At 39.7% G+C, this 18,463-nt stretch overlaps 2 protein-coding genes across 2 annotated transcripts in view; one reads left to right on the forward strand and one right to left on the reverse strand.

Moving 5' to 3' along the window:
• MCPH1 (microcephalin 1) overlaps positions 1-18,463 on the reverse strand; it is a 116,719-nt gene that overhangs the window by 61,308 nt on the left and 36,948 nt on the right. The gene's annotated exons all lie outside the window — the stretch shown is intronic.
• The window catches only part of ANGPT2 (angiopoietin 2), a 52,244-nt gene that overhangs the window by 24,972 nt on the left and 8,809 nt on the right, over positions 1-18,463 (forward strand). The window contains exons 2-7 of the mRNA XM_063125068.1: positions 316-471; positions 4,677-4,798; positions 8,133-8,365; positions 9,956-10,086; positions 14,287-14,388; positions 15,763-15,929. Coding sequence (XP_062981138.1) covers positions 316-471; positions 4,677-4,798; positions 8,133-8,365; positions 9,956-10,086; positions 14,287-14,388; positions 15,763-15,929 — 911 coding nt within the window. The remainder of the gene's footprint in view (positions 1-315; positions 472-4,676; positions 4,799-8,132; positions 8,366-9,955; positions 10,087-14,286; positions 14,389-15,762; positions 15,930-18,463) is intronic.

Below are 18,463 nucleotides of genomic sequence, written 5' to 3' on the forward strand. Positions count from 1 at the left end.
CCACTATGAAGAGATACTGGAGCATAATAGCCCAATAGTTCACTGCTTGTAGGACCCATGGCCAGAGCAACTGCTTCCTTTCCTTCACACCCCTACCTGTCTCTGAACTGGCTACTGGGAGACCAGATGTCTAACATTTGGCTCCGGGGTCACTAGTTACTGACCTATGGCTTATAACAGCTTCCCTGTTTTGCCTTACCTATTAAACATCCCAGAAATAATAGGGAAAGCATATGAAGTTTAAGAAATATGGAACATGCTTATAAACAAACAAAATTATGAAAGAACATGAACACTCTCTTTTTTGTCATGCAGCTTGAAAATTATATCCAGGACAACATGAAAAAAGAAATGGTAGAGATTCAACAGAATGCTGTACACAACCAGACAGCAGTAATGCTCGAAATAGGCACAAACCTATTAAATCAAACAGCTGAACAGACCCGCAAATTAACAGATGTTGAAGCACACGTAAGTACCAATGGTACAACCTGCAATAATTCTGCATCCAAAAGAGGAATGTGCAATATGTTGTATGTTATCTATTTTTGCACCAAAAAAACATATTCATACAGATACATTAGAAGCACCGAACTTGTAAGAAGGAAAAGGTTCATCTTTTTATTTTGTAGGTAATGGCTGCAACCACGAGAACGGTGTGGTAAGTTCTTTGAATCATGTGGAAGACTTTTATTGAAGTTGAAGTCCAGAGGCCTTCAACTCCAATAAATTCTTCTGTATAATTTGGTAGGTCTATAAAGTAAACAACTCTTTATACATGGTGGATACAGTTAACTAGGTTACAGTTGGCAAGACAGGCTGCACACTTCCATTCAAATCAGAAGATTTCCCAACCGACAGAACCTCACACTTGTCAGGATTTAGCTTCAGCTTTGCTGTCATCTGTCCCGTCTGTCCCAGGATTGTGAGTAGGGGGAAACAACTGGAGAACAAGCAGAAAGGGCCAGACTATCTAATACAGGTACTACTTTACTATGGGGAGGGGCTGTAGCTCAGTCGTAAAGCACAGGTTTGATTCCCAGCATCGACTGGTAGAGCAAGAAAAGACTCCTCCCTGAAACCCCGGAGAGCTGCTGCTAGTCAGTGTTGACGATCAGTGGCCTGGTTCAGACAACACGCTAAACCATGCTGCTAGCAGCATGGTTTAGTGTGTTGTCTGAACCAGGCCACAGTGGACAGTACTGGGCTAAATAAACAAAAGGTCTGTATAAGGCAGCTTCCTATGCACTCATTTGGACAAATATGATGATACTCCATTCTTTTAACAACACTTTTAAGTTTTTTTCCCTAGGAGATACATCCTACTGCTTTGCACATTAATTTGCAAAGTGCTCTAATTAGGTTTCTATTATTTCTAGTTTTCTCCCCATAACAAAGGGGGATTAAAACAGAGAGTAGATTTTGATCTAACCCGGGATCAAAATCCTGAACACACATATGTAGTGGTCTTTCACGCAGCACTCAAGTGACTCTTACTGAGGCCCAAGTTATACACCCTTAAAGGCACAGTCTGCGAGGAAACTTGGACAAGCATTAGCATTTCAATAGTTATGATTTAACTGCAGGATAAATGAAAGGATTGAACTGAGTGGGAGAAAGGTTATGAAGTAACAGGAAGCTACAAAGAAAAATAAATTGCCACATTTTTTTAAGTTGATGTCCAACTCCCAAATCAATTGTGGTTCCTCAAGAGGAACAGAGACGTTCCCATACTCAAACTGCGGGTGGGGGGAACGGTCTTTGTTATAGATCTTAAGTCAAATTCCATCCAAAAGTGTGGTTATTATGGAGTAACCACAAACTATTACATTTACAGAACAATATAGATATCCAAAAATAATAAAATTATTTCTAACCTCCGTACATTTCTAACAATGTGTGAAATTCGTATGAAGAGTTTCTAAAAAGTTACGATTATTTTCCAGATTTTTATATTGGAGGGAAACACTTTTGTAAGCTCGTATCTAAATTGACAAAACTGTCTTTAAATGCTTTGGAGGATTTTTGTACATCAGCCATCACCAACCTATTACCCTCCAGATGTTTTGCACACTAATTCCTATCAGCCCCAGCCAGGATGGTCAACGATAAGCAATGCTGGGAGATGTCATACAAAGCATCTGGAGGATACTAGGTTAGTTAAGACTGTTGTACATTTTTTACAAGCATTAAACTTAAAGCATTCTATACATGGCCCAAAATAAGATGGCAGAGTTTTGAAATGTACCCCTTCAGTCTGATGATTCGGGGTTATATTTTTGAATGCTCTCCCAATACAGAAATGCTCGATGTGAAGTAAACTAACACACCACAGAGATAATGACGCTCAGAGCTACTGTATTTATACTACAAAGATCTTTTTTCAGAACAGTACTACATCATCCACACTTTATAACATGTTTTAAGTTCAATGTGCTCCAAGGACAAAAGTGTATTTTTACAGAAAATAGCAAGGTAAACAGAACGTTAGTTTGACCAATTATACTGAAATACACATGAATCAGCTTCTTTCAATCCAAATGTAGATACTTACTACTACAAGTTTTTAGGTCTGAAAGATGCTTTATAACTATCTTAAATAAACAAATGAATAGATAATAAAATAAATAATTCGGCTTGGAAGCTAAAGATCTGTATTGATGACTGTGCCTGTACTGGATTTAATTAACAACATTTCTGAAAGATCTGGCTGATTGGATTACTACAAAGTTATACGTGGTGTGGTCCTTGAAGACAGTTTAGAAACTTCAGTTACTACGGAATGTAGTTGCCAGAGTTTTGACGGTTGTGCTGGGTTTACCCATATCATGGCAGTTTCAGAAGAGCTTCTTTGGTTGCTTGGTTGCTTCTGGGTTCAATTTGAGGGATTGGTTCTTAGTTTTAAAGCTCTAAATACCTTGGGACTGAAGGAGCATCTGAAGGAGCATCTTCTCCCATAGCAACCTGTCCGTTCTTTAAGATCTTCTGTAGAGGCCTTTCTCCATGTACTTCCTTCCAATGAAAGGAAGGCATGAAGATTATTTCTAGGCAGAAAGCTTTCTTGGCAGTTGTAGCCCTCTTACAACATCTCCTCCACGGAGAGTTTCAGCTAGCACCAACAACTACTATCATTTACCCAGTCATTGTAATAGATTTTACTGATTTAATTATGCAAGTTTCAGACTGTTTTAATGTTTTTTTCTGCTGTTTATTTGGGGGCTGGGTGGGCTATATTTGTTTTAGGCTGTACCTGAAATTCGATATGAAGGGTGATATAAAATTGTTTAAATAAATAAATAAAATCTTCAGCAACCATTTGGAAATACACTGAAGCATGAAATCATGTCCTGAATGACTGTTCAACACAAAGGATGTGAGTAATAAATTCCTGCTACTAACTCTAGCCAAATTTTGATGAATTAAAACCGTTGATTTAAAACACAATGAGGGAAGTGATATGGACTGAAGAGTGCGTAGCAGAATGAACGGAAAGCAACACTCTGCATGACAGTGCTGTTTCCTCATTCTTAAAAACAGATGTCATTCTTGAGACTAAAAAGGAGCGTACATTAAGAAGCGGATGAAAAAGCAGAATCATATTAAAACTGAAACCACGAAATGATTGATCAAAAAATAAAAAATAAACTGTGACTGCACAGGGAAAAACATTCTGCACAAAACATGAAGTAATTTTCTAAAGAATAAGAGAAACTATTTATATGGCAAAGTATCTGATGAAATCGGTAGGCTCTTGATGACAAATGCTCCTGACACCATAAACCAATTAGACTCTCCTTAGCTGCCGCAAAACTTTTTCTTTGTGTGTGTGTGTGTGTGTGTGTGTGTGTGTGTGTGTGTGTATATATATATATATATATATATATATATATATATATATATATAATTTAGAGACTTATACTCAGCTGGAATTATTCTGTAGAGGATAAAATTCCGACATTTTACTACCGATAGCTACTGATCTCTTGCTGGTGAAATATTTTACTCAGATCTTTAGCAGTCAAGAGGATGCAGAGAATCTATTTATGCCAAACATTTGTTAATTTCCCTGACAAACAAATAATTTTAAAAAGCATGTACATCAGTGAATATTAAAGACTGTTCCAGTACAGTATTTATGTCTGTATTAACTTCCCCTTAAAAAGAAGCAACTGCTGAACACTGTTAAAAGTTATGTTTAAAAGAAGCATTCGCTGTATTGCACAGCCAACAATTAGCTGAATTACACAATACCTTAATAAAAAGATGTTGCAGTGTGCAGTAGTCATTAAACAAAGATTTTTGCTGACTAAGATGCAGCATAAGATCCACGGAAGGAACAGGTAGACACCATAGCAGCAACCCACAGATTAGACATTTTGTTGCCTGCAGCAGTTTCCCAAATTTTCAAATGTGATCTCGGGTTCAAAAAGGTTGAGGACTCCTGACATATGTCTTTCACATATTGAGGACAGCTCAAGTCACAACATGTGGAACAGAAATTGACCCCAAAAATTGTAGCCATAAGGAAATACCACTTACAGTATATCTTTTCAACCTTTAGAAACTTTTTGTTTTCTTCTAATTCGGGTAAATCACACTCCCTTGGAGTATGATTAACTGGAAAAATATTCTGATTTTTCAAAATGTGATTCAAAATTTCATTTTTCAAAATATAGGTATTGAATCAGACAACAAGACTTGAACTTCAGCTTCTGGCACACTCCCTTTCAACAAACAAATTAGAAAGGCAGATTTCGGATCAGACCAGTGAGATAGGTAAACTGCAGGAAAAAAACAGGTAATAACTCTTCCTATTCAGTAATGTATTATTGATATCAACTGTTCTTTTTTTGTAGCAGCAAAGCATGTAGACATATAACTAGTTTGATCAACCCTCAGGAATACTTTCAAACAAACATACTTCAAGCCTTTAGTTCAGTGTACAGAGATGGATAAAAACTGAAATGACTGGTTAATACCAGGAAATGTTGCTTGTATGCATGGAATTTGTGAAATGTGCCCAACATTGAGGGACCACTTCTTCGCATGTATGCACAATGTGGTTGAAAATAATCATGTGCTGAACTGAGTTTTCTCCTACTTGCTTAAACTCCTTAATTCATAGTCTTAACTCTCACAATAAACCTCCCTTGAACTCCACCTTTCCTCCTACCTACTGAGGAGCCAAGGCTACAACTAATAAAACTTGGAAAAGGTGAACAGTTCTACAATAGTAAATGCAAGGGACAAGGAATGCCAACCTAGTTTGCAACTAAAATTACTGTGAACTTGGGAGATGATCAATCAACTCCGAGCTCAGTAAAAGCAGTAGGATAGGAATTTAATTGCCTGTCCACTCAGAAGACTGAGAAAAAAACAACTGTTAGACATAGCAAGACCTGATTTATACTCTGAGTTCTATAATGGGAAGGAGTTTCTTTCTTTCAGATGGCAAATGGCCCAGTCTCTGGCTTGTGTGGCTTTTGTCTTTATCAGCTTTCCCCAACTTTAGGTCTCCAGGTGTTGTTGGACTACAATTCCTATGATGCCCACCCTGCATGACCAATGGTCAGACATGTTAGAAGTTATAATCCAACAAAATCTGGGAACCCAAGGTTGGGAATCCACCCTGCTTGGTTGAAATCCACTTATTTACCAGCCTTCCAAGTGCAGTGGAACTCACTCACTGTTCCTAACAGAGCAACCATCTTTGATTGCCAGTTAAAATCTGCCCATCCAGCTGCACTGCACGCCACGACAAAATTCACTGTCATTTGTAAACCACCAAAGAGATAAACATTTGCCTCCAGTCTTGGCGAACGTTTCCTTTGGTATCTGTTGAAAGACAGACATGATCCCTGCCTGCATCATACTCAGTGTACAACATCAAAGGAACTTGAGCCTCTTTTCGTTTACTCAGAATATTTGAATGACAGCTGGCCAACAGAATTGTTAACATTTCTTGCTGAGCTGGGATCACATTAGGCCAGCTGGACAAGAGAGGAGAACTGTGACCTTCGTTTACTCCATGAGCCTTTTGTGTGACCTGCAGTTGGCTAGTTCCACATGTAAGAGAAATCAACTTTATTGTTCTCTAAAGCAGACTGTAATTTGCTACTGATGCAAGTTATCAGTAGTGAATGCATAATTTGACCATCTGTTCGGCTAAACAGTTCTTAGCCTTCATAGTGAGGAGTTGATATGTCAATGGCTATATATTATGGAGAAAAGCAAGCTGTTTTCTAAGATAAAGACCAAACAACTGTCAAATCATAAGGGCTGCTCCTTTATTCTTACAACAGGACAATGCAGGGCTGAATGGCCAGACTGTATTATTCAGTAGGAACCCTCTGCTGAAAGAAACTTAGTTCTAGTAAATATTAACACAGAGGGGAAAGGGCATGTTTTCACATTTGTCTTCACTCCCCTGCTATATTTGTGTATGCTCCTGCCAGGTTTGCTTTATGCAAACAAGATACTTTACCCAAGAGGAGCAAAGTAAATAAGGGTTCAATATTACAATGTCATTTATTGTAGTAAGCATAGGAAGGGCCCTGGAATATGCCACATGCCATTTGCTACTTACTGGAAAAGTAACAAATATTTGTAGAACAAGTACACTTTGGAACATACACTGCTAAAAGACAATTTCGGTGTCAGTGGAAGAAGAGTAAAACGAAGTCTAGTCTGCTGACCCAACAGTTCCTCGAACATGCGAAGAAGAAGATCAGGAGTGTTGTACATCCATCCTTCACTCTAGGACCTAAAGATGGTTCTAGAGGTCCCCCTTACACCAGCAGTGGGGAACCTCTTTCATCCCGAGGTCTAAACTCAGGGCTCATCTACACCAAGCAGGATATTGCACTATGAAAGTGGTAAATAAAAGGCAAGAGCCACACCACTGCTTTATAGCGGTACTGAAGTGCACTGACAACTGTTAGGGCCCATTGACACATACCATATACCGCTTTCATACTTCTGCCCTCTATTTAAGAGAAGCTCCTGCCAGTGGTGAGCAAGGCAAAAGGGACAGGGTCAAAGGCAAAAGGGTCAGGGCTAAAATACCAAAAATACCAGTATAGTATAGCTGAAAGCTCTTGCTGCCAGTAACTACGCTTTAGGAGAGGCATTTCAACCTTTTAGAAAGGGGGCGGGGGGAATGGCACAAAAGCCAGGCAGCCACTACCTAATCCGTGGCTGAGGAAAAGGGAAATGAGGCGTGGTCCTCTGGGGAAACCCTGAGGGCTAGATTGGGCATCTGGGCCTGGAGTTCCCCAGCCCTGCCTTACACGAAAGCAGGAGCAACCACACTAAAAACATTCCTCATACATGTAAATCCAGGCTCTTCTGCAGAACTTCCGGGGGCATATACAGCAGTTCAAGCAGGAGCACAGAATATAGTAGAGAATGCAGAATTCAGTGTCCCAAGGCAGCACATTTATAGTTGTTATACTGTGAAGATGCATTTGCACTCATTGTAGTCAAGGCCTTCTGAAAACTCAGAAGGCAGAAGGGAAGTTCAATAAGATTTCTAGGCCTTGGGGACAAGGATTTAGATCCTGGCTCCTCCCTGTAGCTATTGAACTCAAAAGAGATTATGAAAAACAGTAAACGGTGCAGAATTATGCAAAAGAAAAGGAACATTATGTAGCTTGGCTTAATGTTGTAAACTGCCCAGAGAGCTTCAGCTATGGGCAGTATAGAAATAATAATAATAATAATAATAATAATAATAATAATAATAATAATAATAATGAGAGAGGGTGCAGAATTTGGATTGCTTGAGCACAGAGTACACACAGTCCTGGCAATTCCTCTGCTGATGTAATGGAAAACTAACTTTCTTTGGGTGATGGTGGGGTGGAGAACAGATGAGGAAATGATAGGTGCTGCATTCAAATTATAATGGTATAGCTTAGATCAGGCATTACTTTTTCCCTTCCTGATAGGGGAGAGAGGAGGTGTATTTCAGAGTCTCAGTATGCTGAGATTTTTGTATGGCAAACGACATCTTGCTAAGCCTTACATCGTGCAGTCATGGTTCTTTAACTCATTCAGTTTTATTTATTTTTTACTTTAGCCACATAGAAACGTTGCACCAGTCACAGATGTTTTCCCCCCCTCTTTGTCAGCTTTTTAGAAAAAAAAGTCCTCGAAATGGAAGACAAGCATACACTCCAGCTACAGTCAATAAAAGACGAAAAAGAAACGCTTCAGTCACTAGTTTCCAGACAGAATGCCGTAATAGAAGAATTAGAGAAACAGCTGGTCACTGCCACAGCTAATAACTCATTCCTGCAAAAACAGCAGCATGATCTGAGGGAGACTGTGCAGAATCTATTTTCTATGATCGCTACACCGAATCGTAAGTGAAGTAGAACACACAGTAACCGCTACAGTGAGAAACAAGGTCCTTTTGGTCAACATTCACCATTCCTTGCACTTGCCCTCAGCTTCTTTCTTAACATGAAGTATAATTATAAGAGGTTTGTATAGGCTTAGGTCAGTTTTATTCCCCATTCATGTGGGCATAAAGAAAGCGATTAAGAGCGCAATCCTAAAAGAGACCGAGGGCTCTGTAAGAGAGCCAACGCTATCCTGGCTTTGGCACCAGTGTGAAATCTGGTGAGTCTACATCCATGTGTGGGTGTTAAACCTCATACCATAGTAATTCTGAGAACGACAACCCGATGGGTCACCCAGAGGCCCAGAGCAATGTCTGGCACAGTGTCAATGTAACCACAGAGGACTACGTTCTGCCAAATATAATTCCGGTTCTTCTCTAGAATCAGAATTAAATTAACCCATCGAGGAGTCGGAGTCCAGGCATCATCTTCCACTTGTACCCCTCCCATATTTTCCCACCATTGTCTTTTTCCTTACCCCCAAAAAAATCTGTAGAGGAGGAAAAAATGGAATAGTTGCACAATTGGCAGTACTAGGAGCCCTCAGTTTGGAAGCACCTCTGAACTTAAGGCTTCTGAGGAGTTTCTCCCCAACAGAATGCACAGAATTAAATACAGTGGCCTCAAAACCTGGCATGAAAGCCATATTGTTATTTAAACATTGAATGTCTCAGAACTTCAGAAGGTATTTATCAATAAAATGTATTCCATAATTGATCAATTACAAAAAAAACCCTATATACTAATAATAGTGAACTAATGATCCAAGTATGGATCCTTATGTAGCCAAAATGGCACCAATTCTGCACAAGAGAGAGGTATCAGCAAGCTTGGGGACCCCAAAGTTTGCATAAGTACAAATACAACCCTAAGAACTGAGCATGCTCACTGGTTATGGAATGATGACTGAGTGTTGTTGTTGTTTTGGTGGGCGGGGCAAGGAAGACAGGAAAATGGAGGGATGGAATGGAATATTCTGGAGGAGGGGAGCTGGCTGGCACCCTGAATAAGAGCACTCCACACTGCAGCATCTTGTTGCAGGTTCCATTTGTATTTACAAATATTTAATAACCAATTCAGAAGTTTCTTTCTTTCTTTCTTTCTGAAAAACCATTGTGTCCTATACAGGGCAATGTAGTCCTGGAAGGCCTAAAAATAGTCTCTTAAAAACATTTCCAAAACTCTGCATGTTTTGACTGATTTTATCTTTTAAGTAGAGCACAAACAAGTAAACAAACCGTGTTGGCTTCGGCACCAATGTGGGGGGGAAAAAATCCTGAACATTTGCCAAAGTCAAGGGGGGCGCTTCTAAAAGTGTCAACGCTCAGAGAAGTGTGGAAAAACAATTAAAAGGCTGGAAGCAACATTGTATTTTAAGCAAGCTAAATTTATGAACCCTACCTAAACAGTAAGCAATTTGAAAAGCCTGGAATAAATGATGTGGTAGTGGTGGAGATTGTATATGAAATAAGTCAGCTATATGGCAGGTCTTTGAGATTTTTCAGCTGCAATAGCCATTCTTAACATGATTTTATGTTTACACTTTTTAGCATCCAAGAACGCTTTAGTGGCTGGAGAAGAACAGCTCAGTTTCAAGGACTGTGCTGAAGCATTCAAATCAGGACTTACAACCAGTGGAATCTACACATTAACAGTGCCTAATACAGGAGAGGAGAAAAAGGTATAGTATTATCTTGGCTAAATTAAACACACACACACACACACAACTTTTAAACTTTTTCTGTCAAGTTCCACATATCAGCAGTGGGCAGGACCAAAAGGGAGTGCTGGGTAGGCCACAGCCAAATGTGGGTGAGTCATTCCTTCTCTCTCCCCTGCCCCCCTCGCTCCCTCTTCTCTCCCATGCTGTGGGTTGTCAGGGAAAGGGCAGACTGGCATTTGAAATTGTCCTGAGGGCCATGGGTTGCCTGCCCCCATTTTAAAGTCAGCTTGGAACTCTACTTTCTAATTTAGAAAAGGAAAACAAAATTGTTGCAGTGCAACCTCATGGAAGAGAGCTAAAATTCGTTTCCATAATCCATCAGTATGGAAAACATCCTAATGCAGACAGATCACCATCTTTATGGCCATGATGTTAATTTGCTCTCAACTAATTGTGTGTGGGTTTTTTTTGTATCTGACCTCCCCCTGTGGCACTGCAAGGGGTCTATTAATTATTATTATTATTATTATTATTATTATTATTATTATTATTATTTATTTTTTCCAAGTAACAAAGAACAGTAACAAATCCAAATGTACCACAAGTGAATCCATTTCTTTACATTCTTTCTGATCACTCAGGATCTTTAAGAATATCTGATAAAGTTATCACTCATCATCCTAACAGATCACACCATTGACCTCCATGTTTTTAGGAGGTTGTCGTCTATTCCTCTCAATACTAAGATTAATAATGTTTTCATAAACTCCTGAAATCATTTCCTGCTACATTATTTAGACCACCTACAAAAGGTGAGAACAGCGGAAAGCTTGTAGATAACTTTTTTTTTTGAACTTTCCATGTATTACTGGAAAGGCAGGACAGTTCTACAAGTAACCTATCAATGCTGCAATAAGAAAGGAAATTCAGCAGACAAAACTATGTGTTAATTTCAGTAATTGAAACCCTTTTACTAATTAGCTAGGACGACATTTTCTTGTGAGCTTTTCTGGACATGTTTTGGCTAATAGGGAGATTGTGATTAGAGTTGAATGGCAAGGAAGTACTAATGGTAGAGCTATGCAAAGCCTTATCTTCTGATTCATGGAAGCCATCATGAACTCCACCTGTTTTAGGCCCATTCCAAAGATGGTACCTTTAATCTACATTTGGGGCATTATTGGGGACACTGACCGGGCCCTTCAGACTGCCCCAACCTTTGCAGAAATGGTTCTTCTATAATGTGTATGACCATCACTATACCAGGACACTGAGAAACAAGCCAATGAAAAGGAATCTGGTATGGTGTGCAAGTGCAAATATTCCTTTAGTTTATTTGCATTGTAAATCATTCCAATATTCATACCACTAAGTAGAAGTGACTGTCAAGTTTGTAGTTTTAATGTTTTTCCTCTTGACAACCTGGCCCGTTTTCATAAACAACTTCAATACTCTCTTCAGCATTTGACAAGCTACCCAATGGGTTTTAGGTAGAACTTGTCAGCTATATATTTCCAGTTGTCATCAGATTTCTACATAGAGCTATTTTACTATGTTCCTCTATTATTATTTTTAAACCTACCAAAAAACAGGGTCATTGTCAGGCCAGCAATTAGACCGAATGATTGATGATACTATTTTTATTCCCAGACCTACTACATGGAGTACAATGATTATAGTGTTTAGACTTCATCATATTGCCTCTTATTTGCAGAAGGAGAAGTTTCATGGATTATAGCAGCCTTAGGAGTCCAATCCATCAAGCTCTATTACTGCATAGCCTTCATTTCATTTCAGTACAACTTGCATGGAGTCCCATATAACATGACTGAAAAACTGAAGTTTTGCAGAAGCAGTCCTGGTGGATTTCACTCTGCATGTGGAAGCTACAAAATTACTACCATTACCTTTAAAGAGGAAATATTGATGGCATTTTTGCAAGACAGGGATACACTTCCACATTATTATATCAAATTGCCAGATGTTTCAAGTGTTATTCACGCTATTTTACATTATTTTTCATGCAGTGAAACAGAATGGCCTTTTATTTGCCAGACTGTGGCTGTTTATGTTTTGATCTTTTCCTGTCAATGCTCACTCTGGCCTCTCAAGAGACTTATAAACACTGCTGCACAATGTACATTACTGATTTTGTTTTTTCCCTACAAGCTTTCATTAGAACGCACAATGTAAAATTGACATGCTTACTTTCTTGTCCAAGATACACCATGGTGTTTCCCCCTTTTCTTAAATACAGTATATTTTGGGTTTGCATGGAATTTATGAGCTTTAGGCAGGCCAGTAAGATACGACTTTTTCTTTCTTTCTTGAAATAGCAGACCCCCACATGCCACGTCACAAACACCACAAGTTTCAAAAGCCGTTTTCTCTTTGTGAAACACAAGGCCAAGATCTCCATGGGCATGTGGTTCTTTAGATTATGACTTCTGTCTTATGTTTCACATAATGCATCTACGTGATGTTTGTGATTGTTAAAAAACACACACCCAAACCATATAATTTGTAGAGTTATTGAACTGTACAGAGCAGCATATTGCTAAAATGCTACTCTGTGCAGTTCAATAACTCTACAAATTATATGGTTGACTTTTAAAAAACAATTCAGGACAACATTCATTTGAAAAAACCTCAGGAAACACTCTTGTCCTTTTGAATCCAATTTGCCCTCTAGTAGTCAAAATGTTCAAATCAATCCTGTTTAGAAAACTGAAGAACCATAGTAAATAACCCTTTGAATGGTTCATTAGAATTAGTCATGCATTTTTTCAAATAATGTGTTTTATCTTCCATTATATTTCTAATCCAACCGTTGATTATACAGGATTCTGTCCATGAATGATGCTTCTTAGTTCTCAGCTTTATGTCAGTCTCCCCCAGAGCAACAGAGAAAGGGCTTCAAAAACAAAAACAGAAGTGTTTTGGAAACCAAAATTGGCAGCAAGATACAGGATCTGCTGGAAAGAGACTTTAGACAACTTTTGTAACCACTTCAGGAATATGCTTTCATTGTAACGCAGAGTACTAAGATAAACAGACCCTGTTCCATGGAGCCCCATGTACGTCTGGAGGTTGTGCACAAGGACTTTCCCTGCCAAATAGATTGTTGGATGGTAGTGTTAGATTTAAGGACACTGATCACCCGATTGAGCAAGAGGAAAGGGATGCCTAGAATTAGTACTCTCCCAAAGTGATAATGGGTATAACACTGATTCTTTGTCAATGGGTATGTGACTCCCTTACAGCTTCACGGGCTATCGGTCTGTTTCCAGGCAGAATTCAAAGTGCTGGTTATGACTTATAAAGTCTTATATGGCTTGGAACCAGGCTACCTATGTGACTGCCTTCTCCCATATGAGCCAGCCCAGTTCTTAAGATCTTCTGGAGAGGCCCTTCTTTCAAGACCATTGCCTCCAGAGTCATGTTTGGTGGCAGCCCAAGAAAGGGCCTTTTCAGTGGCTGCCCCCAGGCTGTGGGACTCCCTACCAAGGGAGGCTAGGTTCACTCCCTCTCTGCTGTCCTTCCACAAGCAGGCAAAGACCGCCTAATTCATGAAGGTCCTTGGCCTGTAAATGGGTCATTTGGGGGGGGGTGCTATTATTTTTTATCTTTTATTCTCTAATTGTTATGTTTTTATTGTATTTTAATGTATTGTTTAAATCAATTTAATTGTGCCCGTAAGCCATGTTGAGAGCCATTTTTTTTGGTCTAAAGGCGAGAACAAATCAAATAAATAAGTAAATATGTGCAAGTAGTACTGGGGCACTGTGACCATAGTCCTACAGGCTCAGTGTATTTTTTGTGTTTCTGAAGTATTCTTTAGTATATGCTTGTTATTATTCTTACTGGATTATAACAACAGCATTTTCGTACAAAGCAGTAAGCCTATATACACCAGTTGCTCAGGAACATTGGTGGGAGGGTGCTGTTGCACTGTGTCCTGCTTGTGGGTCCCTGGTTGATAACTGTTTGGCCACCGTGTGAACAGAGTCCTGGACCAGACGAACTCTTGGTCTGATCCAGTATAACTCATCTTATGTTCTTATACCTTCCAGTTCTGGGATGAGCAAGTACGTTTCTCCCTACTACCCCCACCCCTATTCACAGATATGTATTTTTTAGATCTTTCCCCTTAAATAAGATACAATTAAGTGTCTTAAATTAAGTGTGAGTATTTCTATGCTTGTTATGTACCGACAGACATATTGTGACATGGAAACCAGTGGAGGAGGTTGGACAATTATTCAGCGGCGCTCAGATGGCACAGTAGACTTTGACCGAACATGGACTGAGTACAAAGAGGTAAGGCTGAATGACTTCATAGCATAATCTAGATGAATTGAACTTTTGATACACTTCTGAACAGTCTTGATTAGACACTGAGCAAATTTCTCTTGACATCCTAGGTTAGCCTTTCCCAGCTAAGTTATCAATTGACCATGCTGGCTGGGGCTGATGAGAGTTGAAATCCAAAAGATCTGGAGGGCACCTGGTTGGGGGAGGCTGCTCCAAATTATGTCAACATCTCATTTAATTTATGTTTTTTAAAGTCTGTCCCAGCCCTGGTACCCAAGATCCTTTTTACCAGAGAAGCAAGGGGATTAAACATGGGGCCTTTTGTATGCTAAACTATGGATGCTTAAATTGAACTATAGTTCTTGGAGCTATAGAATGTTGTTATGTGTACATAATGTTATGTGTACCCAAATTCTGAGTGGTGAGGTTTCAGGGGTTCTAGTGCTTATTTAGGGTTGCTTTCCTTGGAATGAGGAGACTTACCATCAGCTTGTAATATTTGCATCTAGTTACAAATGTACAGGTTGACACAGGAGCATTAATACCCAAACAGATCCTGCTCCTGCCCCTCCCCCCCCCGAACTGCTAATGCCATACGATTCTTACAGAAAGCAATTCAGCTCTCAGTTAGTCTCTTCCAGTTCTACCCAAAAAAACCCCCTGCTTGCTAGTCATTTTGTTTCCTGTTTACCCCCTGAGGTGGCTTGCCCCTGCACCTCTGGCTAGGGGAAGGGGAGATAAGGATGAGTCATCTCTCTTGATCATCTACCTCCTTCAGTCATCTTAGGTCCCGCTGAGACATATCACCTGAATATTTGGGGTATCAGCAGTCTTTGGTCAGGTCTTAAGAAGCATTGCCTCGGGGTAAACCATACTGACAGCTCCACTCAGAGAAACTTTAAATTCAGGAAACACAAAGCTGAAAGGGATCCTGAGGGGCCATCCTTACCACCACTACCAAACTTATGAAAATATGCTGCTTTCTTTGGGTAAAAAATAAGTAATCTTACCTGTTTAAAGAGAAACTTTGTATGAGAGATCTTTTCTTTTTTAAATAGAAATGTATACATTTTCCATATCTTGGTTACTAACACATAGATGTTTAATTTAGTGTGCTTTTTACAAAATGGATAATTCTCCTGGCAATTTCCCCTAGAACTAACAAGTGCGCATTTTCCCCATCTCCCAACTTCTAAGTTTGTACATGCTGAAATTCACTTTTTTTAAAAATGGACAGAACCAAAAACTTTGGCAATGCCACTTGATGAGATGACAGGCTGACAGTGTATCATCATCTTAAAAGAAAAAAGCACAAACCGTGAATTTCAAAGTCCAAGAAAAACAAAACTATTACATTTAAATATCAAATTTGTGTTACAGGGATTTGGGAATCCTTCTGGGGAGTATTGGCTGGGAAATGAGTTGGTTTCTCAACTAACCAACCAGAAGCAGTATGTTCTCAAAATACATTTGAAAGACTGGGAAGGAAATGAGGCATTTTCCTTATATGAACATTTCTATCTAGCAAATGAAGAACTAAAATACAGGTAAGTTAACACTGAAAGAGGTAAAAGGTTGCTCAGCCATGCACCTAATTACTAATTTTTATACACACACTATTGGCAGAAGAAGAAGACTGATGTAAAGAGGAAGCTATTCTACTGGAGAACTGCAAAATACCACAGTACTATATGTTAAATATGCAGCACAACCCTATACATGTAGAGTCAGCCCATGCACCCATTGCTGGAAGTGCCTCCACCACCACCTTCTGCCGCTTAAAGTGAGACACAGGGCGGGCAGGCAGGCGCTCCGGAGAGCCCTGTTAGCCACTCTTGGTACAGCAATTACTACAGGAGGGAAGAATCCATCGTGGCTCTCCGGAGCGGCTTGCTGATGCTACCCCTACCACCCAATGTTTCACTCTGAGAAAGGTATAAGCAGACTGTGGTTGTGCAGAGCCAAGCATGCCGCAGCAAGAGAATCCCTGGCATGGCTCCCCAGAGAGCCCACCCAGCCCAAATGCCTCACTCTGAGGGGTCCTTTTTCAGTACGAGGCATTGGCAGAGAGGTGACGCTGGAGATTGCCTGTTCTGCCATGGCAAAGGTAGTCCCTAGAGCCACCTCCCCACCAATGCCTTGCTCTGAAAAAGGAGTGCTCAGAGCAAGGGAAGGAAGGGAAGGTGGGTGGCAGCAGCTGACAGGGTGGCTCGCGCTCCCCTCACCACCAACAGCTTCTGGCAGCAGCTCATCACCACCCAAATGGCAGCGTGCGAGGCAAAGGAGATCAGGTTTGCATTTATAACACACATAAATTTAAACTCTAGCTGTTTGGAGGCCATTTTATCCTTCACAAATTAGAAAAAAAAATGGAGGGGTGTTGGGGGCTGCGCCTGGGGCCACATGTTGCCCATCCCTGATTTAAAGTATTATTATTTCATGTTATTGTCTTTGGTCCCACCCAGCTAATACCTTCCTCAGTTTATTCACATATTAAGTCGGTAATGTCAATCAGTCAGTCAGGCTCATAATTGCTGAAAGGCCCTCGGCAAGCTGTTCCCTTTGCCTCCATGACTCCTCTCTAGGAATATTATTAGCTTCCTTTTTACAATGTCAAGTGAGATAAGAAAATGTGACTACCTAACCTGAGTCCTACAGGCGATCTAAAATTTAAAAATATTTTTTTTAAAAATTCTTTTTATTGACTTTTACAATTTTTTAAAAAAAACTAATACATAAACATAAAATAGCATTTATATCATATATTCAAATTAATCTATTAAATATATTCATGCTAAACATAAAAGTGCACCCCCCACCTCGGGGTCTCATTCCTTTTTCCAGAAACTCATAGTTTCTTCTGTTGGTGGTTTCCCGCTTCCCTTAAAAAACACAAATACTAAGAACTTTTCCCATATTCCCTCAAAATCATTCTTTTTTGCTAAACCTCTTTTCATTTTAATATTACATGTCAATTTATCATTAATAGCAATATCCCACACTTCTTTATACCATTCTTCAATACAATAATCTCCTTGTGTCTTCCAGTTCCTAGCTACGATTAAGCTTGCAGCAAATTCGTTATCAGTTTCTTAGCTTCTTTAGTACATTTAAGATCTTCTTGCAGTGAGAGCAATGCAATCCTTGGTGTGTTCTCTATTTTCAATCCAACAATCTGCTCAATCTCAGTAAACACCATCTTCCACAACTTTTGCACAAATTTACAATCCCACCACATTTAAAACTAAAAAAAAATGAACTCCCCTTCTAATTGAAACTTCAGAAGAAATGAAGAGATGGGTGTACAAGTATTGTCCCCCTCCATTTAAAACCCCCCCAAGCCACTTAAATGGGTATTTTAATATGTAATCTATTTTTAATTTTTTAAAATTATTTTTCCTTAATTAAAAAAAATGAAATAAAAGATTTACTAGCAAGGCCATAAGTTGACCTAGCTACAGAGTGGCCAACTAACAGAGGGGGTTAAATATAGGATGATCTGGAGTACCCAACAACTGCAGGAGCCATCCACCATGGAGCCCCAGTACGCCAGCAGGTAACTCCACACGAATACATCCATCACCACTGGTGGTAGTGTTATTGCCAGCAGTAACAGATGTTAAGATCCAAACTGGGTGTTCCAGGAAAGAGCAGGGATTGGATGGAGATGGCTTTGGATCTGCTACACCCAAAGCTCTTTTGCTCAGTAGAGAGGACTCTATGCCAGCCTGAGGCTAACGCTTCTAAACTCCTTGACTCCTGTTGGAACCCATGGGGAAGGAACAAAAACTTTACAGAGACCCACCAGAGAAAGTTAAAGGAAAACATCCCCCACCTTCCCAAACAACTCTTTCTTTGGCTGGCATGAGCTGGCAGATCTTTGAAATCGCTGGAGGATCCACCACTTTACTCTTTCCTCAGCTTATAATTGCTCTGTTAAACCCACTTAGAATTGCTCTGTTAAGCATTTTGTGGATCACAGAAATATTCTATGGAAAGCTGTAGATCCTTCATGACTAGGAAGCAAAAAATTATTCTGACTCCAACCCAAATATTTCCTCATCTGGAAATAGTTAGGCTC

This window comes from Elgaria multicarinata, chromosome 4, assembly GCF_023053635.1.
Source record: "Elgaria multicarinata webbii isolate HBS135686 ecotype San Diego chromosome 4, rElgMul1.1.pri, whole genome shotgun sequence".
In the NCBI taxonomy this organism is placed as follows: domain Eukaryota; kingdom Metazoa; phylum Chordata; class Lepidosauria; order Squamata; family Anguidae; genus Elgaria; species Elgaria multicarinata.